The sequence below is a fragment of the Rhinatrema bivittatum genome, chromosome 5, assembly GCF_901001135.1.
Source record: "Rhinatrema bivittatum chromosome 5, aRhiBiv1.1, whole genome shotgun sequence".
NCBI classification, from domain to species: Eukaryota; Metazoa; Chordata; class Amphibia; order Gymnophiona; family Rhinatrematidae; genus Rhinatrema; species Rhinatrema bivittatum.
In genome coordinates this window covers 80,002,904-80,028,516 of record NC_042619.1, presented here as the reverse complement: position 1 = coordinate 80,028,516, position 25,613 = coordinate 80,002,904, and the positions used below count along the sequence as shown (strand labels likewise).

At 41.8% G+C, this 25,613-nt stretch overlaps 1 protein-coding gene across 3 annotated transcripts in view; it reads right to left on the bottom strand.

Moving 5' to 3' along the window:
• PARP4 (poly(ADP-ribose) polymerase family member 4) overlaps positions 1-25,613 on the bottom strand; it is a 376,732-nt gene that overhangs the window by 264,676 nt on the left and 86,443 nt on the right. For all 3 annotated transcript variants that reach the window (XM_029602495.1, XM_029602494.1, XM_029602496.1), the window contains exons 13-16: positions 22,207-22,390; positions 18,686-18,842; positions 17,755-17,876; positions 9,322-9,453 (exon numbers count right to left, since the gene is read on the bottom strand). In XM_029602495.1, the coding sequence (XP_029458355.1) occupies positions 9,322-9,453; positions 17,755-17,876; positions 18,686-18,842; positions 22,207-22,390 (595 nt within the window). The remainder of the gene's footprint in view (positions 1-9,321; positions 9,454-17,754; positions 17,877-18,685; positions 18,843-22,206; positions 22,391-25,613) is intronic.

The following is a 25,613-nucleotide window of genomic DNA, read 5'->3' as shown; positions in this document are numbered from 1 at the left end:
TCCAGAATCTCCCTCCCACATTTTCCTATGTCGTTGGTGCACACATGATCATGACAGCCGGCTCCTCCCCAGCACTGTCTAAAATCGTATCTAAGTGAGGTCTGCCACCTTCGCACAATGTAGGGATGTTACCAGGTGATCCTCATGCTCACCAGCCACCCAGCTGGCTACATTCCTAATAATTGAATTACCAGCTATGATGGTCTATCTAATAGGGATGTGCAGAGCAAAAGTTTAAGTTCATATGTCCATATGTCCAAAGGGGGTCCCATTTGCGGTCAATATGGACATAAACAGAATTCAATGAGTTGAGTATATGTCCATATGTGCAAATAAAAATTTAACCCCCCCCCCCCCCTTAATCCCCCCCCCCCCCCCCAAGACTTACCACAACTCCCTGGTGGTCCAGCGGGGTCAGGACGCCATTTCTGACCAACTTTGCAAGGAGCACGTGACGTCGGCGTCACGTCGGAGTGACGCGGCGTCACGTGATTCCCCGCGGGTTCGCGCCGGAACGCTCATTCGGCCCAAAAGGAACTTTTGGCCAGCTTGGGGGGGCCTCCTGACCCCCCCAAGCTGGCCAAAAGTTCCTTTTGGGCCGAACGAGCGTTCTGGCGCGAACCCGCGGGGAATCACGTGACGCCGCTTCACTCCGACGTGGCGCCGACGTCACGTGCTCCTCGGAAAGGCTTTCAGAAATGGCGTCCTCACTCCTCGCTGGATCACCAGGGAGTTGTGGTAAGTCTTTGGGGGGGGATTAAGGAAGGTGAGGGGTTTAAATTTTTATTTTGGATCAACAATCGCGATTTCCAACTTATTCAACATAGCTATGTTGAATAAGTTGGAAATCCGATCGTTTATGTCTCATCACTTTTTTAAGTTAAAAAAAAAAAAAGTAGCGTTTTACATTTATGTTCAATACGAATGCACACCCCTACTATCTAACTCTTCCTTCCTGGGCAGTAGCCCTGGGAGAGACATCCTTGGTGTGAGAGGACAATACACCACCTGGAGAGCTGGTCCTTGCTACAGGATCATTTCCTGCTGCACAAGGTTGATGCTCTCCAATCATGAGACCTTCCTCCTCCAAGGCAACACCAGGGCTGCCAGACTGGAGTTCGGACTTGGCTACTATGTTTCTAAAGTTCTTATCTATATACCTCTCTGTCTGCCTCAACTCCTTCAGGTCTGCCACTCTAGCTTCCAGAGATCAGATTCATTTTCTGAGAGACAGGAGCTCTTTGCATCAGATGCACACGTACAATTTCTCACCGGCGGGTAAAAAAAATCATACATGTGACACTCAATGCAAAAGACTGGGAGGGCCCCCTCTTGCTGCTGAACTGCTGCCTTCATCTTACATTTGTTCAGTTCCTAGTTAAGTTTTAGATTGCTATGGGAGTAGGAATGTGTACAATTAGGGTCCTTTAAATGCATTAGTACATTCACTATATATCTGGTAGTGACCTACAAGGGAATGATTAAACTCTTGATAAGGTGTGGGGAATTTCTAAATTTAAGTTAAATGAAGTTATGTCTGATATAGTCAGAATCTGTGCAGATTACAATGGTCTGTAAACCATGCTGTACAGCTGTTTGCACAGCTATCAGGGCTGCGGTGAGCTCTGCATACTGATTTGATTTGGAACCCAGAGCATAGCTGAGGGGTGATTTTCCTCCCATGCTAATCCTACTCCGGCTACTAATTTGTGGAAAGCACAACTGTCAACATATGCTTTAGGAAAACGGTTGCATGTTTCTTAGTCATAGGCGAAATGACGGTAGGGTTCTGTTTCGGTCTCAAGTTCCAAGATCAATGTTGTTCTTCTTCAGCAGAAGATATTTTGATCCACAACGCTTTTAGGTCCTTGGGCATATCTCTCCTCAAATGGCCAACCTTGAAGAGCGAGTGTCCAGGAAGCGATTTTGCTGCTGGATACCTGACCAGCTTTGATTCGGTCACTGGCTAAAACGTTTGTGGACTGATGGCAAGTCTCTACTATTAGTGTCTCCCCTTGCACATAGTTTCTGAAGTGTTAAAGCACCCATACTATGGTTAGCAGGGATTTCTCACACTCCAAATATTTCTTTTCCACCTCCATCAGAGCTTTACTGGCATATGCAATGACCAGTATTACATTTCTGATACAAGACAGCACTCATGCACTGTGGAGTGAACTTTAATTTCAGGAAGAAGCTCTGACCACTTTTTGAATAAGTGATACAGGGAGCTTTACCCAGGATTCCCTTCAACTCATCCATGGCTGCTTGCTGCTCAGATCCCCACTGCCAGGGTTCATCTTTCCTCAGGAGTTTTACCAGAGGCTGTGTGATCTCTGCATACTGATCTATGTACTGTCGTGAGTAGTTGCATATTCCCAGGAAAGAACATAACACTTTCAGAGTGGTGGGAGTTTTTATTTTTTGTAAGGCTTCTATTCTTTTCTTTCGTGGACATAGTCCTTCTGCTGAATCTTCATATCCTAAGAAATTAAGTGACTTCCTACACCGCAACCCTTTTGAAGTGGGCCAAAACATGATCAATCTCGTGCAGGTGTTCCTGGAAGTTGGTATTCTTAATTCAGATGTCTTCCATATACACTAAGATACCTCTAGCACCGCATCAGGTAATGCCTTGTGTAGGAAAATGTTGACATTTGCTGGAGAATTCAGATACCCAAAGGGTGTTCTGCTCCAGGTGTATTGTTTCTTCCCAAAAGAAAAAGCCAATTTATACTGATCCTTAGGTTCTACAGGAACCGCCCAGAACCCTGAGGCTAAATCAAGGCTGGTGAATTGTCTTCCTGATTTCTGGTTAAATTCTGACCCAGGTGGGCAATGGGCCACCTGGACAGGGGCACAATTTTTGTTCAGTTTCCTGTAGTCTATAGCCAATCTGCATGTGCCATTCTTTTCAAGATGGGTCATATGAGACTGTTAAAAGTACTGTTATACTGTCTGATAATTCCTCTTTCCTCTAGGGTGTTTAAGATTTCTTGCACTGACTCATGGGAAACTAGCGGTATTTTGTATTGGCATACGAAAACTGTCTTGCTTTTTGGCTCTTTTGGCATTTGAGTAACATGTATGTCAGTCAGGCCGCAGTCATAGGCATCGATGGCAAAGATATCTTTATATTTATATACAGAAGCGGATGCTGGGCTCTTGCAAGCATCCGCTTCTATGAGTGGATTGTTTACTGTCTCCTCGAACCCGGGGAAGGTTTTGTTCGGAGCTATCTCTACTCGTTCTTCTGTCTCCTCGGAGATGGAGCGAGTCTGAACTGATCTAACTGTTTGGACTCCTTCAGCCTGGATTTCACCAGTGTGAGCACTGCGAGGAGAGCATCATCTTGCTGGTGGCTAAAAAGAATCAGTAAGTACTGCTTGGGGAAATTTTGGGATATATTATTTAGTGTGTTTGTGTGTCTGTGTTGAATAGGTAGTCAGAAAGGCAGGCAAAAAACAGAAGTTTGTGTGTTTTCCAGCCTAACTGGAAAGCAAATCAAATGCTCATTTCTAAAAAGAAACCTGTCAACACCATGAATTGATTCTAGCCTTAGATCACTTAGTGCAAGAAAAAGAAATGACAGTCTACTGGAAAAAGGTAAAAGGTCATTCTAACGACACAGGTACGGACAAGGCCAGCAACGACCTTGCAGACCAACTTGCCAAGGAGGGTGCCACATCAGAGAGGCTCTCTGGCAAATGAAGGAATCTCCCACAGCAAAAGTGAAAACAGTCACCAGGTATCAAGCTAAACAGGCCGCTATCCCCACATCCCAATAGTGTAGTGAAATGCCCACCTTTGACCTAGTGAATGCCCAGAATGGAGAACCTACCCTAGGAAAGTTCTATGCCTTCATTCAGACTCCTGATGCAAATCCCCTCACCGAAGCAGACTTTTCAGACAGATAAGGACTTATGGCTCTATGCTTCTAGAAATCAGTTTCAGATAGTAAAAGATTTACTGAAACAGACCAGTAAGAAGGGAATCATAAGGTAGATAGTCCCACAGTCCCATAGGGGAATCATGCTACAGCATGCCCAAAATGAGCCATATGCCGGACACCAAGATGATCAGATCACTTATGATGCCCTGAAACAAGTAGCCTATTAGCCGCACATGTACCAGGATGTGAAGTCATACACAAAAGGTTGTCTCACCTGCTTCAGGTTCCAGGCCACTTCAACTGCACACAGAGTGCCCTCACTGACCAGAGATGCCCTGGTCTGATATTCAAATAGATTGAGTCACGCCTGTTTTCAGATCCTCTAGAGGTAACAAATATATGCTCACAGTGATCTGCCTGTTTACTAAGCAGATAGAGTGCATACCTGCCCAAAACAACACTGCTGACCACTGCCACCCAACTCTTGAATCATGTGTTCAGTCGCTGGGGTTTGCCTATGAAAGTAGACTCAAATCAAGGCCCATATTTACTGGACAGGTAATTAAGCATATGTGGAAACTGGGGGTATCATATCACCCCCAATCGTCAAGACAAGTAAAGAGAACACAGAAAACTATAATTAGCATTCTAAAGAAGAATGTGTCCCATCAGGTAAGGACTGGGATATCAAATTACCCCTAGTGTTAATGGCTATCTGAATCACACCGCACCGTACTACAGGGTTCTCTCCATTTGAGATGATGACAGGAAGAGAAATGTCCTTACCTATGCATTTGCTTTACAAGACACAGGATGCTAATTTGGCTAGTGCTACAACTGCACATGAATATGTTACCCATCTGCGGAAACATTTACAAAACACTTTTGCCTTTGCCCAAAAGAATTTGGAGACAAATATCAGAGGTAGAAAAGCCTATTATGATTTAAAAGCTACCTCTAAAGAGTATAGCATTTGAGACAAGGTCTTTTATTATAATTACAGTAAAAACAAAGCCAAAGAAAGCACATTTTTGCCCAGCTGGAAAGGGCCTTTTGTAATTGTGGATAAAGTCTCACCAGTTGCGAATCTTATTCGAATTAAGACAAATCCTGATGGTGAAGATGTCCTTAAATGGGTCCATATTAACCAGCTCAGACCTTGTCACTCTCGTAAATATGTGGATCAAAATGCTGTGCCCAGTGACATTGACATTAACAATAAAGCAGACGAGTAGTTCTCTACTGTTTTTCAGATGAAGAATTGATCCCTGAGGGCGATAATCCTAGTGCTGCTGATGACAGGAGCAGAAGCTGCCAAGCGGGTTGAGCCTGGTCCCTCCTCCGGCATCGTGATGCAAGATATCCCTGGCTTCCTAATCACGCAGTTCCAGATTGACACCCACATTGTGTTGCTGGACCCCCAACATATGATCCAGAAACATTTTAACCTCACTAACATGCATTTGCCTGCAATTAAAGTTTGGTTCACGGATCATCTGAAATATGCTATTCAGAACGTTCAGAACATTCTTAACCAATTGGACAAAATGATGATCCAGTCCATTAAAAATCTTAGATCAACCCAAAAGGTTTATTGGAGTAATTGCTGGAGCCATTATCTTTTCTGTCCTGGGTTCCCTCTTTGGTGCATCAATGTCCATTGCAAACACAGTTTCCATAAAAAAATTTGTAGAACACTGTTAAAGAATTACAGGATGATATGAAGAGTATCTCTAAACAGATATGACACCAACAAGAACAATTAACTTCTCAGGGTAAAACACTAAGTAACATTGTCACCTTGGTTAACCTACATTCTCAAGCAACTGAGCATAACCGAGAGGACAATACCACCATTAAAACTGTGCTGAGCAAGGAGCTCACTTTTATCCAGCACATTCAAGCACTCACCAATGACTTGTTTAGAGAGCTTGATAACAGCATGAGTAACTTAATGAAATAAATATTCCTAACTTATTCAGTCTCTCCAGATGTCATTACAGATGCTTTCGCTAAAATTACCCAAAGTAACATCGAGCCTGTCCAGGTCCAGATTGCTTATCATATGGGTAATTCCATACCTCTGTATGTGGACATTTTACCTGAGAATATTTACCAATTGAAATAAGTAATTAATGTAGATACCTGGACAATTTTACCTACGTGTGGACACCCCTGCCCTTCTAGCCTATCAGAGTGACAACCCACAGCAATATTTAGTTCCTAATTTAGACCTATGCCAACAAACAAAGGACATACATTGGTTATGTCCTGGTAAGCCTTTCCTAAAGATTACTACAGAAGCTCTGTGTGGTTTGTACTCAGACAATGTCTGAGAGAAATGTAAGATTACCATGACAAAGTATGATGAATTCTCTGAAACAAAGGTTGCTGTTGTAAATAATGTTTGGTTAGTTAGCAACCCACTGACAGAGCTTGCTATTTCTAAAATGCATGATTTTATCAGTAAGATTTCCTTACCCAGTAATGTTTCTTTACTCACAGTACCTAAGAACTCAATAGTTACTGTAGGGGGTGTGCTCTTATACTACCTAGAACCAGACCCGGTTCCCATAGAGGTAGAAATCCTGGACGTGTTTCAGGGCCATGAAACCAACTTTGATGAAAACCTGTTATATCTTTTAGGCTATAAAGACTCTCACACTGTGGAACTGTCTGTAGTCTGTAGTCCAAGACACAGCAGAAAGTGCTGACTACAACTATGATTCCAGAGATGAAGATATTTTACAAACTGACTATATCCTGTCTTATGCCTTACCTGCCCTAGCCATGGTGATCATGGCCCAACTGCTATTTTCAATGACCCTCTTTAAAAGAGGGAAAGGTCTTGCTGTAAAGCTATGCACTTGCAAAATCTCCCACAGCCCCCATCTCTGGAACTATATGAGGCACCGGACAATCAGTGATCCCACCGTCACTTTCCAGACTAGGGAAAAGAGGGTTGCACACACATATACTTACCTTATGTCTGAGATGATGTCCCTACCTCATATTTCTACAGCATGCACCACGTGAGAACTTCATTATTTCCTTATTTCTTTTTATCCTTTTATATATTTCCTGTTACTATTCCCCACTTATTTTCCTTCATTATATTTATACTTTTTGCCTTTCCTCATTATAACAATGATTTTATTCACTGTTATTCTATTACATTATTACATTACTCCCATTCTATTATTACTATTATAATTCTTTATAAGTACCATGACTATTATTATTGTGGTATTATTCCTACCTCATGTTGATGATGTCATCATTGGTGGTCATACATATCATACAGCTGAGGCTTGCATAGTAACCTGATAGTTAGGCTTAAGCAGTAATAAGCTCCATTGCTGGCTCATCCCATTTAAGAAGGGGGAAATATAGGGAGCTATACCATGTTTTATCACTGAAAGCACCAAATATGAATCATAATAGCCAAAGACGTATGCAGACCAGTGTGCTGACAGACTAAAACTTTGTCACAGCTAAAGAAAAGAAATTTTGGCCAGATGAGAACTGTAAACCAGAACTGAAGTATATTTATCAAGATCTGCCTGTTTGTAAGAGCCTGTGTAAATAAAACCAAAGCAGAGGGACAATACAGCCACTTAAGCTCATAAGCAGGAGTCATGGACTGGCCATGGGAACTCCAAAGGTCACATGTGGACCCCCATCCTTGGAAGAAGGGGGAGCACTCTGAAATGGAGAAATGCTGACTCTGGCATACAGCTTGGCATATGTGGCAGGACCCCACCCAAAGAAATGTGGAGGGGGAAAAGAGCTGCAATGTGGCAAAGACCCTCCACTCATCACATGATTATGCTTGAGCTTATGCATATTTATCAGCTGAAAAGTATAAGACCGAGGGGGAAATAAGGAGAAACAAGGCAAACCCAAAGCAGCTCAGCACCCCCTGCTATCAAGGAGGGAGACAAGGTGTGGCTATGAGACTGGAGAGAAGGGACGCCCTGCCTGGGATTGAATGGATGCGCAGTCTGAGGCAGTGAGGAGCGGAGAGCAGCCCAGAACTCTGCCAGTACTGGACCCAGAAGTCAGCCTTCTCCCCTGCCCACATTCTCCAGACCTCCAGCCAGAAATCCCTTTGCAAATTGCCTCCATAATGTGTTAGGGGCAATTTTCAGAATGGCTGTGTGGATTGTCTATGGGGGGGGGGGGGGAATTCGGGCCAGTGTCATGCAACAGCTACTTGGTACCTATGCACATTTTCAGCCTTTTTAAAGTGGATGCAAATATATATGTAGGGCTTTCAAAATGAAAGCCCTGTACCTACTTTCCCTCCTCTGACCTCACCCCGCCCCTTTTTTGCTGCAAGTACACACTACAAACACCACAAGTGCTTTTACCAATAGGAAAGGATAAAGGCGGGAGGGGACAATTTTCAAGCACCTCATTTCCTTGGATAAAACACTGCTTTACCCACAAAAATAGCTTGGAAAATTGCCCTCCCTGTAATTTAGAGTAGAAGCTGCCCTAATGGCACATGTAAAAAATGTTTATAATACATTCGTAAAAGATGTGAGGAAGAGGCATGGCCTGGTGGTAAGCACAGCAGACTCAGAACCAGGGAAACCAGAGTTCAAATCCTGATTCTCCCACTGATGCTCCTTGTGAACGTTGAAGAAATCACATCATTTCCCAATGCCTCATGTACCCATTTTATAAGCTCTTTTGGCCAGGAACCTATTATACCTCATTACTTATAATTTTTTATAGTGCTACTGGATGTATGCAGCACTGTACAATGGTTATAAGTATTATGCAAAAGGTTTCAGAATGTTTTTTTTCAATCACAGGATCCAAGCATTAGTCTCAGAACTATCTGAACAGAGGCTTGTCAGACAGCACTGATGTCTATGTGTGTTGAAGTTTGTATTTGTGTCTCTCTCTCCCTTGAAATGTCTTGATCTAACTCCGTGAAACGTTTGTGTGGAGGTAGGTCCTTAAGGGGACATCAGACTTTTCCATGTCAGTGAACCATTTGGGGTGCTATGTAGGAAGGAGGGACAAAGTTGGCAATTTTCCTGTAAGAAATGCCTTAGGGCTAGAACAGAGGCTTCTTTCTACTGGTTTTTATTTGCCATATTAAGAAAAATCGCCCGCAGAAAGTTATTCTCTAAGTACTGATTTTGGATAAATTGAAATTTTAGGGAGAAAAAAAGTGGACAAATGGTCATTGTTTTGACCTGGGAAGATACCCTGCAACAGAAACAGTCAGTAACTCTTGTGAAAACAGAAGGATGGAAAGGACGTAAAAAGAAAGGTCTTGCATAATACAAAAACTCTCCCAAAGATGAAAAGTTCTGCCTTTCCATGTGTCACAAGGCTCTGCATGCTAGATAGAAAGAATCCCTTTAAGTGCAAAAACAAGGCACCACCATCATATGTTTTATTAGATTTACCTCGCCTATGATATGTTTTCCATTGATGAACGCTTCAAATCCACATACAGCTGCAGTGCCATCCAAAGGAAAGACATATTTTGCTTCAATGGGAATTTTAGATTGATTTGTGTATGTCTGAAAAACCACTACCTGAAATGGAAGAAACACTCTGTCACAGCTGCATTCAGTGGAAAAACTTTGCCACATAACTTTTCTAGACCATAAAATCACATTCATGGATACCCAAATACATCACACTCAATTTCCACATTATCAAAGATCAACAGGATACTGAACATGCAGAAAAACCTCGAAATGGTTAAAGACATTATTCAAGACTTTTCACTTATCAGGTCTGGTTTGGCATCATATACAGTCTATTTGTCCAGCTGAAAGATTGAGATCATCCCCAAATTATTTCTAGCTATAAATTAGGGTTAGAAATCTCTGCTTCTTTATGTAAGATTACTTTTCAAAAGAACACAAAGCAAACTATAGGATGTTCACTCTTCCTTTCTTACTTTACTGGGACTGATGCTTTTAAATATATTTATAAATTATCTGGAAAAGGGAATGATAAGTGAGGTGATCAAATTTGCAGATGATATAAAATCCCGAGTAGTGAAATCACAAGCAGATTATGAAAAGTTACAGGAAGAACTTGCGAGACTGGGAGATTGGGCATCCAAATGGCAAATTAAATGTAATATGTACAAGGGCAAAGTGATGCACATGAGGAAAAATATCCCACACTGTAGTTCAACATTAGGTCTTATAACCCAGGAAATCGATCTGGGCATCATTGAGAACAATACTTTGAAATCCTTGGCTCAATGTGGGGTGGCAATCAAAAAAAGCAAACAGAATTTTGGGAATTATTAGGAAAAGAATAAAGAATAAAACAGAGAATGTCATAATACCTTTGCACTGTTCCATGGTGAGACCACACTTAGAATACAGGGGTGGTTCTATGAGGTAGGGTTAGGCAGCCGCCTCAGGTGACAAAATTTTGGAGCAGCAAAAAGTGCACTCCACAACACCCGGTGGCCACCTCACTCTGCCACTTGATACATATTTAGCTAAACGTCGGCAGGGTTTCCACTTCCCTGCAAGCAAACGAAAGAGGAGACCCCATGTGCCGCCAGAACCTAACCCGCTGGTGACAGGAGGAAGAGGTGTCTATAGGTAAGATTCAAGAGGGATTACAATTTTTGGGGAATTGATTATGAGAGAATGAATTGCTTTTGAATGAGTGTAAAACAGAGTGGATGGCCTTTTCTAACATGAACCCTGACAGAACTTTGGGGTTGAAGGCTGGTAAAAAGAATAGTAGCAATACTTTGGAAGTTCGGAATCTGGGAGTTCAATATGATGACAAATTAACATATAGACCTCATATTTCTTTGGTTGTGAGGCGAGTATTTTTAAAGTTGAGACAATTGAGGAAAATAAGGAACAGTGTGAGTTTTGAGGTATTCAGAACAGGCATTGGTCATGCCGATTTTTGACTATTTTAATGGAGTTTTGTTATGAAAAATTTACAGCGCCTCCTAGTGATGCAGAACACGGCAGCCAGGCTGGTGTTTGGCTGCCCAAGACGAACCAGTGCTAAACCACTGTTGGTGGAGTTGCATTGGTTACCTATTAAGGAGAGGATCATATTTAAGATCATGACTTTAATGTTTAAGATCAGTCAGGCCAAGGGTGCAAGAATTTAACAGATAGAGTTCAGAGATGATATGTGCCAAAGTGGATTTTGCGTTCATCAGAAAGACCATTGTTTATGGTCCCTGGAGTGAGGCACGTGAAAAAAGAGGGCTAAAAAAAAAGGACATTTTCAGTATTTGGGCCAGAATGTTGGAACTCAGTGCCAGTGGATATCAGATTGAAGGCAAATTATTTGACTTTTAGAAAAATTGAAGGCATTATTTCCATTTCTTAACTAGATTTTTAGGTTTTTAAGATTTTTCTGCTTTATTGTATTGTATTTTATCATTGTAAACTGCCTTAATCAGCCTACTGTTGTGCGGTATAAAAAAATTTGATATATAAATAAATAAGAGGCTTCATGGGCACAAGTGCAGCCCAACCCATTGGCAGCAAGAGGAAGATAAGAGGCTTCGTGGCTGCTGGTGGAGCACAACCCACTGGTGGCAGGAGAAAGAAAGCAGGCCTTGAGCACCACTAGTGGAGACCAACCCACCAGCAGCAGAAGGAAGTGAAGGGGTTCCGCAGGCAGCCAAAGAAAAGAAGAGGCCCAACTGTGGCAGAAGAAAATAAGAGGCCCTGTCTACCTGTCAGTTCATCCCTCCCAAAACAGAAAGGGGAGACTGAGCCTGATGGACAGCATGTGTGGATGTGTGAAAGCATGGATTTAGTGAGAGAGAGCATCTGTGTGTGACAACACGTGTGTGTGTGAACATGTGTGAGAGCATCTATGTGAGTGGGTGAAAGCGAGTGTATGTATGAGAGAACATCTGTGTATGCGAGAGCATCTGCATGTGTATTTGACAGAGCATCTATGTGTGTAACAGAGCATGAGCATGTGTAAGAGCATTTTGTGTGTGTGTGTTTGTATGTGTGTGTGTGTGTGAAAGATCAAGTGTTTTAGTGCATGTGTATGAAAGAGCAAGTATGAGAACATATGTATGTAGGAGAGCATGTGTATGTATGAGAGAGCATTTGTGTATATGTGAGCACATGTAAGTATGAAAGAACTCAAGTGAGAGGGAGAGGGAAGAGAAAGTTCCCCTGCTCTCCCCTCCTTACCCCCACTCCACACTAATCCAGGATGACTGGAAATCAAAAAATGTTCCCAGTTATAGAAAGAGAGATTTTTTTTTATTCTTACTAGTTTTAATTATTACATGCTATTTAATGTGTTTACTATTATGAAATATTTTATTGGTGTTTAGGAAAATTATTATAATTTTCATATAACATTTTAATTATTGGATGTTCTGTTTATCAGCTGTTTTGAAACATTTATTCTTTTTATTCTTTTTTAAAATTTTATTTATTTATAGAGTTTTACATACCGTCGTTCGGTATTGCCATCACAACAGTTTACAAAGGTTTTTTACATTGGGTTAACATGATTAAAGATTTTGCGTAGGTGAGTTGTGGAGGTCGGAAAGGTTATATGATACAAGATTATATGATACAATAGGTTATATGATACAAGGTAATATGATATAAAGGTTATATGATACAAGAGGTGTGGTGTTAATTATTGAAGGGGGTGGGTTTCTTGTAATAGGCTGGTAGAAAAATCCAATGTAACAAGGATATTTTTCAAGGGTAACAAGGGTATAAGTATAGAACAATAGTGTAATATAAAACATAGATTATATTATAAACATAGGTTATGTACTAGAAGAAAAAAACAAAGGTTAAATTATAAGGCATGTGCAAGTAAAGAATATTTGGGAAGCTGTTTCGGGTAGTGTCATAACTTTGGTGTGTCAAATTGGTTGATCATGGAGGGTTTCAAATACGCTTCAGTGATGCAAAAGAAAGGGGTGAAATGTATTAGCATGGTTTTACTATTATGATTGTTTTATAATCTTTTGTTTGATGTTTTATGAGGAATGTTGTTTCTATTTTTCCATTGTTGCACTGCATATAGCCTGGCTTATTGTGGCTTACAGTTCAGTTTTTGTCTATATATTTGTTTATGTTTTATGGTCTCTTTATTCTGTATTTGGTGAGGGTCTGTCTGAGGTGAGGTATCCTGCTACTGTGTAGTTTCTGTGTAGGAATCTATAGCAGCCTGGCTTGTTCTGTTTTCCTAACAGGAGGTGTATTGGCATTTAAGACATGGTGTAATATTTGTAGTGTGGCCTTTTCATAGATAAAGTTTTTACTGTTTGAGTTAGTGCTCTTTTTAGTAGAGATGTGAATCGGAACCGGAATCCGAACCGATTCCGGTTCCGATTCACATGTGGGGTTTTTTTCCATCAGGCCCGATCTCGGTTTTGTTTATCGGCTGCGCCCGAGCTGATAAACAAAAAACCCACCCGACCCTTTAAAACTAATCGCTTTGCTTCCCCCACCCTCCCGACCCCCCAAAAAACATTTTACAGGTACCTGGTGGTCCAGTGGGGGTCCCAGGAGCGATCTCCCGCTCTCGGGCCATCGGCTGCCACTAATAAAAATGGCGCCGATGGCCTTTGCCCTTACCATGTGACAGGGTATCCGTGCCATTGGCCGGCCCCTATCACATGGAGGGAGCACTGGATGGCTGGCGCCATCTTTAAAAATGGCACGGGCCATTCAGTGCTCCTACCATGTGACAGGGGCCGGCCAATGGCACGGATACCCTGTCACATGGTAAGGGCAAAGGGCCATCGGCGCCATTTTGATTAGTGGCAGCCGATGGCCAGGGAGTGGGAGATCGCTCCCGGGACCCCCACTGGACCACCAGGTACCTGTAAAATATTTTTTGGGGGGTTAGGATGGTGGGGGAAGCAAAGGGATTCATTTTAAAGGGTCGGGGTGGGTTTAGGGGTTATTTTTGGGTGCCGTTTTTCCTGCCCTCCCCCAAAACGATAAGAGAACCCGCACGATCAATATCGTGGGGTTTTCCTATCATTTCAGGGGAGCCCCCGATTTCTGACAATTTTGAAAATATCGACGATATTTTCAATCGTCCGAAGCCCGATTCACATCCCTACCTTTTAGTATGGAAGATTTATTATTTGTAATTCAGTTTACTCTTTGCTTTCTGAGGATAAAACCCATACCCAATATGCAGTACAACAGATAATTCCACATGCATGCAAGTGTGTTTTTTATTTTTTTCCAGGGTTTTCTGGTTGGCACCACAGCAGTACATGTTAAAATAATAACATGTTGTGAATTTTTACCTCAGAAGACTATATTTTGAATGTCCTTTTTCATGTAAAATTGGTTATTATAAATGCAGAATTTTTAATTGTGTGTGGTGAGGGCAGGGGCATGCAGGCATAAGGCTATAAAGGGTCTAGTCTGCCTAATGCCTTTACAGGGAAAAATGCTGGAGAAAGGTGGGAGGCAGATCTTAGGGTTCCTGGGAGTGTGGCAGGGTTGTCAGCTTCCTAGAAACATTATCACTGGGACTTGCCACTCCTCTGGGATATCCTGACCCCTGCTTTCCCCCTTCTGCAGCATTTCAAATCACTGAAAGGGCCAGATTAGAAAGAGCAACTCCTCCTCTTTATGATTTGACCTGTACCATGCCCTAGTGAGGCAGGGCAGGGGAGCACCACATCATTCCTTGCCTCTTGAGCCTCCCCTGTAGAGTAACATGTGCAATTCTGGTTGCCACATCTAAAAAGAGATATAGCTGAACTGGAGAAGGTACAGCAAGGTCCCCCGTCCCCCCCCCTCCCCAGCCCAGCTTAACCCAGATCCTACCAGTCATGCCCTCTCTTCCTTCTGCTCCTTGTCTCTTGTTGAAGTGGACTACATCCTGACAGACCTCAAGCCTACTGCCTGTCCTGAAGACTTTTGCCCTTCCTAACTCAAACAGGCCATCATAAACATTTCACTGATGGAAGGACATGCACCCAAAACCTTTAAGCAGGCAGCAATTAGACCCACTCTGAAGAAACCAAACTTGGGCCCAGGAAAACTCCATAACTTTCAACCAGTCTCCAATATTTTTCTTCAAGAACATATTGAAAAAGCAGTCCTACAAGAATAGAGCTCCTTCGCACGACTAACAAATTGGATACCCACCAATCAGGCTTTAGACATTTTCACAGTATTAAAACAGCCCTAACCCTCCCTGGTAGATGACTTGCATCTATACCTAGGACCAAGATCAACAAGCTCTCCTAGTGTTATTGGATCTCTCAGCAGCATTTGGCACAGCTGACCTTGAGATCCTCATATTCTATCTGGTAGAATTAGGAATCGCTGGCATGATCCTTGCCTGGTTCAAGTCCTTCCTCCAGAACCGCACTCGAACCATCTCCCTAGACCAGGACTCCTTCCGCCCCCATCCCCATCCCCTTCCATAAAGGGTACCTCTCAAGGCTCTATTCTCTCCCCCACTCTCTTTGATATTTACCTGGCTTCAATGGGCAAGCTAATGAGGGCTCGTAATATCCCTTTCCAGATCAATGCAAATGACATTCAACTCCTCTAACCCCTGGATAATGACCCTGATCATCCCAAACCTGAATACCTGCCTGATGAGGACTACACACTAGCTATATATAAACAAACTGAAGCTTAATCCTCAAAAAACAGAAGTTCTTTGGAATGGTAAATTAGATCATACTGCCATATCCTCTAATTTAGCTTCGGAAGGATCCATGATACCATACAGCTGCCAAGTCTGTAGTCTGGGTTCCATCCTAGACTCCAAGCTCACTATGGAAGCTCATATATGCTCCATTACCAAAGTCACCTTTTTCCATTTGTACTAGCTTCAATATTTCTGCCTACTCTTTGATGCCTCTGCTTATGCCACCATCATACATGCTTATGTCATCTCCCATCTAGAATATTGCAATTCCCTCTACATTGGCCCTTCCCAAAAACTCAGCCACCACTTGCAGCTCAACCAGAATGCTGTAGCCCAGACAATGCTCAATGCCAGTAAGTATGACAGTGACACTGCTGCTTAAGTCCCTGCACTGGTTGCTGATCGCCCACCGCTCCATTTTTAAAGTCCTGGTTCTGGCCTATAAAGCGCTCAAAGGCCTGGCTGCAACCTAACTGACCAATCAAATCTCCCTGAACATTCTGGTTCACCAACTTTGCATGCTACCAAATACCCATCTAACAGTGCCTGCTCCCAAAGAAACCAAACTCAATTGTGTCTCCCATATTGTCATTGAGGATTAGTTATGTATGTCTTGCATTGTTCTTTGCTCTTTGACATAACCTTCTGTTATTGTTACTGTTCAACTGTTCTGTAACGCACTGATCTCACCAGCTAGAAGAGTGTGTAATAAATAGGACTATGATGACGACCAAAATGACAAAGGGAATGGAACAGTTCCCTTATAAGGAAAGGCTAAAGAATTTAGGACTATTCAGCTTGGAGAAGAGACAGCTGAAAGGGGTTATGATAGAAGTCTATAAAATCATAAGTGGAATAGGACAGGAAATGTGAGTCAGTCATTTACTCTTTCAAATATAAAAACTAGGGGACATTCCATGATGTTAGTAAATAGCACATTTTAAAACAAATCAGAGAAAATTCTTTTTCATGCAATGCACAATTAAGCTAGTTGACTTTTCCAGAAGATGTGGTAAAGGCAATTAGCATAGCTGGGTTTAAAAAAAGGTTTGGACAAGTTCTTGAAGAAGTCCATAAACTTATTAACTAGACAGACCTGAGAAAAGCCACTACTTCTCTTGGCATTAGTGGCATGACATTTATCTAGTTTGGGATCCTGCTAGATATTTGTGACCTAGATTGCCACTATTGGAAACAGGATACTGGATTTGATAGCCCCCTCGGTCTGACTCAGTATGGGCAAGTTCTTATGTACTAATTTACAGTCATTATTTTAGGTATTTAAGCAGTCTCCCTAAACGCTTGGCATCTGTCACATTTGCAAGAGACTTAGATGCTGCCTCACACTTGCTGGCTTTATTGTTTCAAATTGTCTATGACATCATGAATGAGATCACACATACTGCATGAAACAATCAAATCCAATTCCATGTATCATCATCTGGACTATGTTCCAAATACAGTTGCCACTGAGGTTTAAGAGAAACTGTAGGGAAATCTAAACCCAACTGTGCAGTGAACGTTTTAACAAACTCTTGCTAGGTATTATTACCTGCAGTGTGTACTTTTGCCCAAGTCATTGTTTCCCAAGTGAATTACTAGCAGGCAGGGATAGCCATGGACACAGATAGGCAGCAGAGCTAGAATTAGCTGGTCTTAGAGCACTTCTCTTTGGCCTAGCTACTGAGTGCATCCTCCCACCTGGGCAAGGCTGAGATGCTGGCTGCAAAGCTTCTGGAGTGCCCTCTTGTTAGTCCAGAAAATGAAGATGGATAAGATGGAAGCCCTGAGGACTAGAGCTACTAAGTTCTGATAATTGCTAATTCAGTTTCTTTGTGAGTGTGAAATGTTGAGCATCACAGAGGATATGGTTTTCTTTTAATGCCCACATCATATTTTATAGCCCAATGCACCAGCAATAGAGATTATGTTTCTTTATTGCAAATTCCCCCAACAGGAATTAGAACAGTAATAATGTACTGGCAGTCACAGGCTGTGGTACTGAGTGTTAAACTGTGCACTGCCAGAGATCTTTCTAGGGAAAACAAAATAGCTTGTAGAGCTTCATTCAAATTCTGGAGTGTTGTGAGCGAGTCAGCAGAGGTTTAGGTAAATGGCTCAAAGCCTTATCTTTGTCAACAGAAGACTACAAAGAGAGCACCAGACTTTAGATGTGCAGTTTCAAAGGATTTAAAAACACAAAAGATAAGATTTACCTGTGCAATTAAGTCCATTATTCTTCCCTTAATATGAATGTCTCTGAGTGGAATGGGGTTGCCAGAAGTATCCAGAAGGCCAGCTTTCATCTCATGCAAAGAGTTTGTATCCAAAGAAATCTCTAAACATGAATAGTATGAAGAAGAAACATGTTTATTCGCTTTTGCTGAAAGGTTATCAAGTTGCCTTTTATTATTTTGACAGAAGTAAAAAAAGTCAATACATTTTACTATCCTAAACTAGATGTTGATTTTGTCAGGAACCTTAAATATTTATTCAGAGTATCCTGATTTACTAGCAACCAGTGGGGAGCTCAGGTTTGTTATATATCTGGAAGCCCACAAATTTGGTGAATCAACAGAGGAAACTGATGGCCAGATAGAAGTTTCAGGAAAAAGTTTGCACATCTATTGACTTGCAGAATCTTGAAGCGCTGCAGTTTGCTGACTTTTTGGATTTCCTGCAACTTCAGGAATGGAAAATATTCCACAGGAAAAATTGTGAGAGTAAACATGCCTGCAAAAATGCTGAAAGACTTTCACAAAGCAGTGTGAAAATGTAAGAACTTGACAAAGGTTGCATAGCACTTTTTGCATAAGCAAGTACATGAATGATTTACTCTTTGGATTTTATTTCCCCTTCTAAGTGTTGCAGCAAATAAAATCACTGGGCAAATGATGCCTAATTTCAAAAATCTGAGAGAAATAAAAGCTGTAGGCCTTACCTTTTACTGGATTAACTTAAAACATTTGCAACAAGCTTTTCAGAGTCATTACTAATTTGGTGATAGCAACAATGAAGTGAAAATGCTGATTTTTATCACGATAAAAAGTCATGGTCTTGAAATCAAGTAATAGCTAATGTTTCTGGATGTGTCTGTAAACTTGTGACCAGAAGTGATAACAAATGAAATAGAAAAAATAATTTTACCTTCCAGTTGTACGTTTGACATACTTGGGACACTTTCTGCTAACTCGGTAATGCTCTGATCAGGATGAAACTCTTTCACATTGTCTTCCCCAATGCAAAACTTTATGATATATCTCATTTTGACTTGAGTTGTACTGTATACAACAAACTCATCATCCTATTAAAAAAAAAGCAAACAAATTACTACAAAAACTGTGTACAGACATATAGACAAATCTTACAACTACAAAACATATCGAAAAAAAATCAATTCTGTCCAAATAGGAGGTTTTTTTTAAAGTACACTCACAAGATCTATCTAATCATGAAAAAAGCATGCTTTAAACAACAAAGCTAAGCTGTAGAATATAACAAAGTGAAACTAAACAAACAGGTGAGGGAAACAGAGATGAAACAGCTTTAATATGCAGATTTATTGAGACAAAAATACAAAATGGGACCATATTATATCAATAATTTATTCAAACAAGCACTCATCAAGAATCTAGAATACTTGTGAGAAGCATGGGCATAATGATCAAATGTCATAATATGATGGGCTGTCATTAGAGAATGTAAAATGAATGAAATATATTTTAGTTAACTGTATTAATTGCCCATCTGGGACTCTTATGTACAATTACCAACATAAATCTAAATCAAATTTAAAAATCATGAGATCCAGTACTAAATCCCTTGCGCTGTGGCAAAGTTGATGCAGCCCAGTAGGCGTACCTACTAGATCCCTGCTGACAGCTGGCAAACTTGACCTGGTCTGGGATAAACTGGAGCTACGCCTAAACTATACCTGTTCTGCACAGGTTAAGTCCTTGGGTTCAAGGGGCCGGCAGGACTTAGGTGGGTCCTGAGGGCGAACCAAGAGAGAGTCAAGGGATGGGCCAAGAGTCAGGGCAGGCAGCAGACAGGGTGTAGCCAGGATATGAGGCAAGGTCAAGTCTAGGTGGTCAACAAGGGAGTAATCAAAGTCTGAAGCAAAGGTCAGAACCGGAGAAGACAGACAAGACACAGTGGGACAAGACAGGACAAGACGAACAAGGCATGACAAGAAGATTTCGAGGACAAGGACAAGGCAGGCAGACTGGGCGAGGCAACACAGGGCAAGGGCAGACTGAGCAAGGCAACAGAGACAGAGACACAGTTTTACTTCTTTTTTTGTATGAACATTTTTATTGGTGTAAAATACAAAATAAACAATACATAACATCTGAATAATCTCAGTCTCGTTATTCACCACAAATTATGATATCCTTTCCCCCCTCCCCTCCCTCCCTACTGCACATATGCTCCAATGAAAATGAAGGCGTTCAAAGGTTACTACACGGGCCATATTGTTGTATCATTCTCCAGTTTTCAGACAATTGTGACACAGTTTTACTTCTGGTTCTATAATGGGGAAGCATAACAGGAATGCTGATACTTTTCCCAAGGTTTCAGCCACTCCATCACAGATAGGCCCCATGGATAGATATGTCCTGATATCAGGTGCAGTTAATCATTTATTTAAAAAAAAACAAAAAACCAACCAAATAAACAACACTTCTGTGAGATGTCATTGGGTGTTCTGTCAGGAGAAGGTTCGCTGCCAGCCATCCCTGATGCTGAGACATCGCTGCCTCTGGAGTTGCATGTTCCTCCCATTCACCTGGGTTTTCAGGCAATGAGGGGTGAGAAATCTGCTGCTGCCCCTATCACAGATAAATGACATTGCATCTTTGCCCGAGATGGAGATGGCAGTTTCTAGGGTGTTGTGGCTGTCTGCAGCAGAGAAGAAGAGTGGAGCCATGGAGTGGAGTGTGGATGCAGGATCCATGATCTCTGCAACATGTGGGCCACCGTCAAATGAGCACATGTAAGAGATGTCCCACCAGCTTCCTGTGTCCTCGCATGATGAGATGATTGGGCCAACAGCCCAGTAAAAACAATACAGGATCTGGTTCTAGTGACTGAGAACATATAGCTGATATGCAGTCCGCAACACTCGCCCAAAAAATGTGTATCATTCAATGCCCCCACCACATATGGAGATTCGATCCTACCTGTCCACACTTCCTTCAGCAATCAGCCCCGGAATTGCTAAATCTGGAAAAAAAGATGGGCATGCGGTACAGTCTGCAGGCCAGCTTAAAGAGCAACTCTTGACCCTTACAAAGATAGTAATTCTGCAAGAGTGTTTCCAAATAGACTGCCAATCCCTATTATCCCAATTTACATTCAAATCTGTATTCCATTGTTCGATCAGCCCCAGAGAAGTCTCCGATCCCCCCAAATCAGACCTGAAGGAAATATATAAAACAGAGATCAGATGGCGGGGTCTGAGGAAACAACTAATCATCCCTTCCACCCCCACATATTCTTCCAATATCTGATCAATTTGAATATCCCGAGAAATATCTCTGCGTAATTGCAAATAAAGATATTGAGTGGAGGAAGGGATATCAAAGGTACTTAGCATATCTGTAAAAGATCTAAGGTGACCATCTTCAACCAGCTGCCCTAGAAACTGCAGGCCAGCTGTTGCCCAGTGTTCCATGTCTAGCGAAAATGTACTAGGTGAGACCACTGGCTTGCATATCAAGGAAGTCATGTGGGATCTGAAATCACCTGAACTAGAGAGCAGACTCTGGGCTAGCCTCCAAATTCTGAGACTATGTGAAATTATTTTGTAATCCCTCAATATGGCCCGAAGCTTAGGAAACGAAGATGGCATATGTAGTAAAGAGGCCAGACTATATCCTTTTGCTGCCTCGCCTTCAATCTCCATCCAGGCCTGAGGGGAATCCACTCCCACCCATTCCTGTAAACAAGCTAAGCGACACACCCAGTAATACCACTGGAACTCAGGGAGACTTAGCCCACCAACATCCCAGTGTTTGACCAAAGTAGCCGGTCTACCCTGCCATATAAAACTGGACATCGTGCCTCGTAGTTGTCGGAACGTCTGTGAAGGAATGTCACATGGTAAATGTATGAAAGGATAAATTAGTTGGGGCAGAATAACCATCTTTATCAAATTTACTCTACCGATCAATGAAAGTGGAAGCTGAGCCCAACATCTTGCTGTACATTTGAATAAGTTATCCCCCGTAAATCTGTGGACTGAAGGAATACATAAGAATATATCTTTTTTCTTCATTAAAATTATCCTTTGCTATGATTTTATCTTTTACATATTGTTCCTAACAACAACTTTCTTTGATGTACTTTTGGAAAATCTATGAATAAAAATTAAAAGCTGACCTTTGTTTTCTTCCCATCCCTTTAATTCTCACACTGTCTAGCTGACTGTGTAAATAATTCAAACCTTCAGACGAACCCTTTGAGGATGAGACCTTCGCCAAGCTCATGTGCCAGCAGATGCTGCCCCCTGCAGAATGCACAGTCACTTCCAAGACCTGCAGCATCTGAATGGTAGCACGCAGCACTATCACACAGACACATGACATGCTTTCCGAGGGGCCCTTTCAAACAGTTTTCAAGGTTCCGTCCCCAGAATGGTATGGGTCAATGTAAAATGTTCCTACCTCAAAGTCTGAGAGGATATCTTCTGTTTTACGAACCCCATGTACACTCTGATATCCTGGTGGGGCATCAGTTAATGAGCAGTCTCTCTTATACAGCTCCCTGCAGTTTCCAAGAGCCACATCACAAACCACTAAGAGTCGGGAGCCATCTGTTTCACTGGGCTTTGAGTACTTGATGCTTGTGCTTTTATAGAAGAAAATAAAAAGAAACAACCAATAAGCCAGAAGCACATGAAATGCATTGCATTATATATAACTACTGGCATGTCCTCACAATCCACTTCAGGGTAATTTTCAAAGGAAAATGCAAATGGGCTTTTGAATAGTATGTTACATTTTGCTTTGAAAATTACCTCCTCTGTGTTTATGGAATTCCCAGGAATAACTTTATTTGTGCACGGAATGTTAGGGATATGGTGGTGAATTCAGTCTTACCCATTTGAGGATCAGATAACTGTTTACAGCATGAGAGATACTTTTCTTGTGGGAGTTTTACCTTTTGTGTATAGGGGTATTCTATATTCAGCCCTTCCCACCTTTCCCACCCTGGTAACCCTTCCAGTACACCCCATACTCCCCCTCACTCCCCCCCCCCCTCTCCCCTCCATTAGCCTCTACAGCCTTCCCCTTCCCCGCTTTCCTTACCTTTTTAAATCCCTCCCTTATCCTTACCTCCTCTCTCGCATATATTCTCCCCCTTCTCTCTCCCCCCACCCCTCCCCCCAACTTTGTAAATAAGTTCACATATGTAATTTTAAATCCATATCTTTCCATTTTAAGTTATCCATGCTTGCTTTCTCTCTCTCTCGTACTTCGCCATTCACCTTGTTCTTTTTATCCAATTATTATCCAATATCTCCCAGTTAAACCCCCCTGTTCAATGTAATTTCCTTTCCTTTCTCAGTTAATTGTGAACCGACATGATGTGTCCTACGAATGCCGGTATATAAAAAATGTTAAATAAATAAATAAATAAATAAATGTATTCAATCACACAAGAAGTGTTTGAACTATGTCATTCAACTACGTGCATATCAACAAAACTAGTATATATTATTTGCCCTTGTCCATTGTTATATGTGGGTCAGACTACTTTAAAAGGAGGCTAATAGAACATTGTAGTTGCCTCACTACAGTTGATAGCTCCTCTGGTTTCACATCGATTTAAGTATTCACGTTCATTTGATCAGTTACAATGGTTTGTGATTGAACAAATCTACGAACGGAGGGAGAAGATATAAAAGATACTGAATTTTAAGGAATGACAATATTTAAATTAAAAATTATGGAACTTCATGTGAGTTGGAATGAACTTTTTAACTTGATTATATGTTATTTAATGGAGCTGTGATTGGTTCTTTTGGGAGGAGTTCCTTAAATATAGCATTTTTCTTTCTTTTTGGTAGAAGAGTTTGATCCCAAGCCAACAGAAATCCGCGGGACACCCCGGATTTAAAAAGCATCAAGCAAAAACTCCGTAACAAAGAGCTCAAATGGCGCAAGACCCCATCTACTGACTCACTTTTAATCTACAAAGCCCACCTCAATACATACAAGAATGCCATTCTCAACGCCAAAAAAGACTTCTTTGCCAAAAAAATCCATAACTTCTCATTCGACCCCAAAGCTTTATTCTCAATCGTATCATCTCTAACAAAACCCTCGCCATCTATCATCCCAGATGAGCAAGCTTCCAGTAAAGCCAATGAACTTGCCATCTACTTCGACAAAAAGATATCCAATCTCATCAAGCCTTTCTCCGCATCTCAACCAACAACATTTCCTTCCAGCACCGCTCCACCTACGAGGAGCGTTAACCTTACATCCTTTGAGACCCCATCCGCAATGGAGATCGCTGCCATCCTCAAAAAGCTAAAACCTTCTTCTCACCCGTTGGACACCATACCCTCCAATCTTCTACTCGCCATTCCCAACACAATTTCTCAATCGTTAGCAGACATCATCAACTGCTCTCTAACACAAGGCAAGGTCCCAGATCAATTAAAACTAGCCATACTAAAACCTTTACTAAAAAAACCTAACCTTCCTCCAGCTGACCCTGCCAACTACCGTCCAATAGCCAATCTTCCCCTGATCTCAAGAGTAAACAAACAACTGTCTGATTATCTCGAGGAGAATAACTTACTCTCTCCCTTCCAGTTCGGATTCAGAAAATCTCAAAATACTGAAGCCCTACTTTCATCACTATCTGACACTATCCTTCTCAACTTGGAAAAAAAACAACCTTACCTTCTCGCTCTTCTCGACTTATCCGCTGCCTTCGATACGGTCAATCACTCCATACTACTGGAACGCTTAGCAGATATCGGCATTCTAGGAGAGGCACATGATTGGTTCAAATCGTTCCTTGAAGATAGGTACTATAAGGTCAAAATTAATAACAAAGAATCTCTCCCAATCAAATCAAACCAGGGAGTCCCACAAGGTTCATCCCTCTCTCCTACACTCTTCAACATTTATCTACTACCTCTCTGCCATCTACTCTCCAACCTCAAACTAACTTACTACATTTTCGCTGATGACGTTCAAATTCTTCTTCCAATCACCGAATTCCTGCAAAAAACCTGGGCACACTGGAATTGCTGTTTACAATCCATCACTAACCTACTTAGCAGCCTGAACCTCATCCTTAACTCAAATAAGACCGAAATCCTCATCATCTCTCCAGATGAAAAACACAATCTCCTCAATTCACAAAGCGCATCCCAATTCGCAAACACATTCATCAAACACACCCCCTCCGTCAGAGACCTTGGGGTTCGGCTCGACAACCTATTCAACTTAAAATCGTTCGTCCATAACACAACCAAGGAATGTTTTTTCAAACTACAAGTCCTCAAAAACTTGAAACCCCTTCTACATTTCAGTGACTTCCGGCTAGAGTCCAATCTATCATCCTTACAAAGTTAGACTACTGCAATTCTCTCCTCCTAGGCCTCCCTGCAATAACCACCAAACCTTTACAGATGGTCCAGAATGCTGCGGCTAGGTTACTCACCAACTCAAACAAAAGAGCGCACATTACACCAATACTCCGCAGTCTACACTGGCTTCCCATAAAATACAGGATCACCTTCAAAACACTAATGATGATTCACAAGGACATCCACGGCATCGCCCACCTCAAACTAAGCTCTCAACTCCGCACTCAAACATCAGCTAGACCAATCAGAAACGCCTATAAAGGATCACTATACGCACCTCCGACCAAAACCACTTTAAGAAAACGTGCTATCTCCACAGCCGGGCCCAGCCTTTGGAACTCGCTACCACCTGAGCTTCGCCAAGAACCCTCGCTCCAAATTTTTAAAAAACACCTCAAAACATGGCTTTTCAGACAAGCCTTCCCAGAACCTCAACATTACTCGGACACTGGTCAATAAACT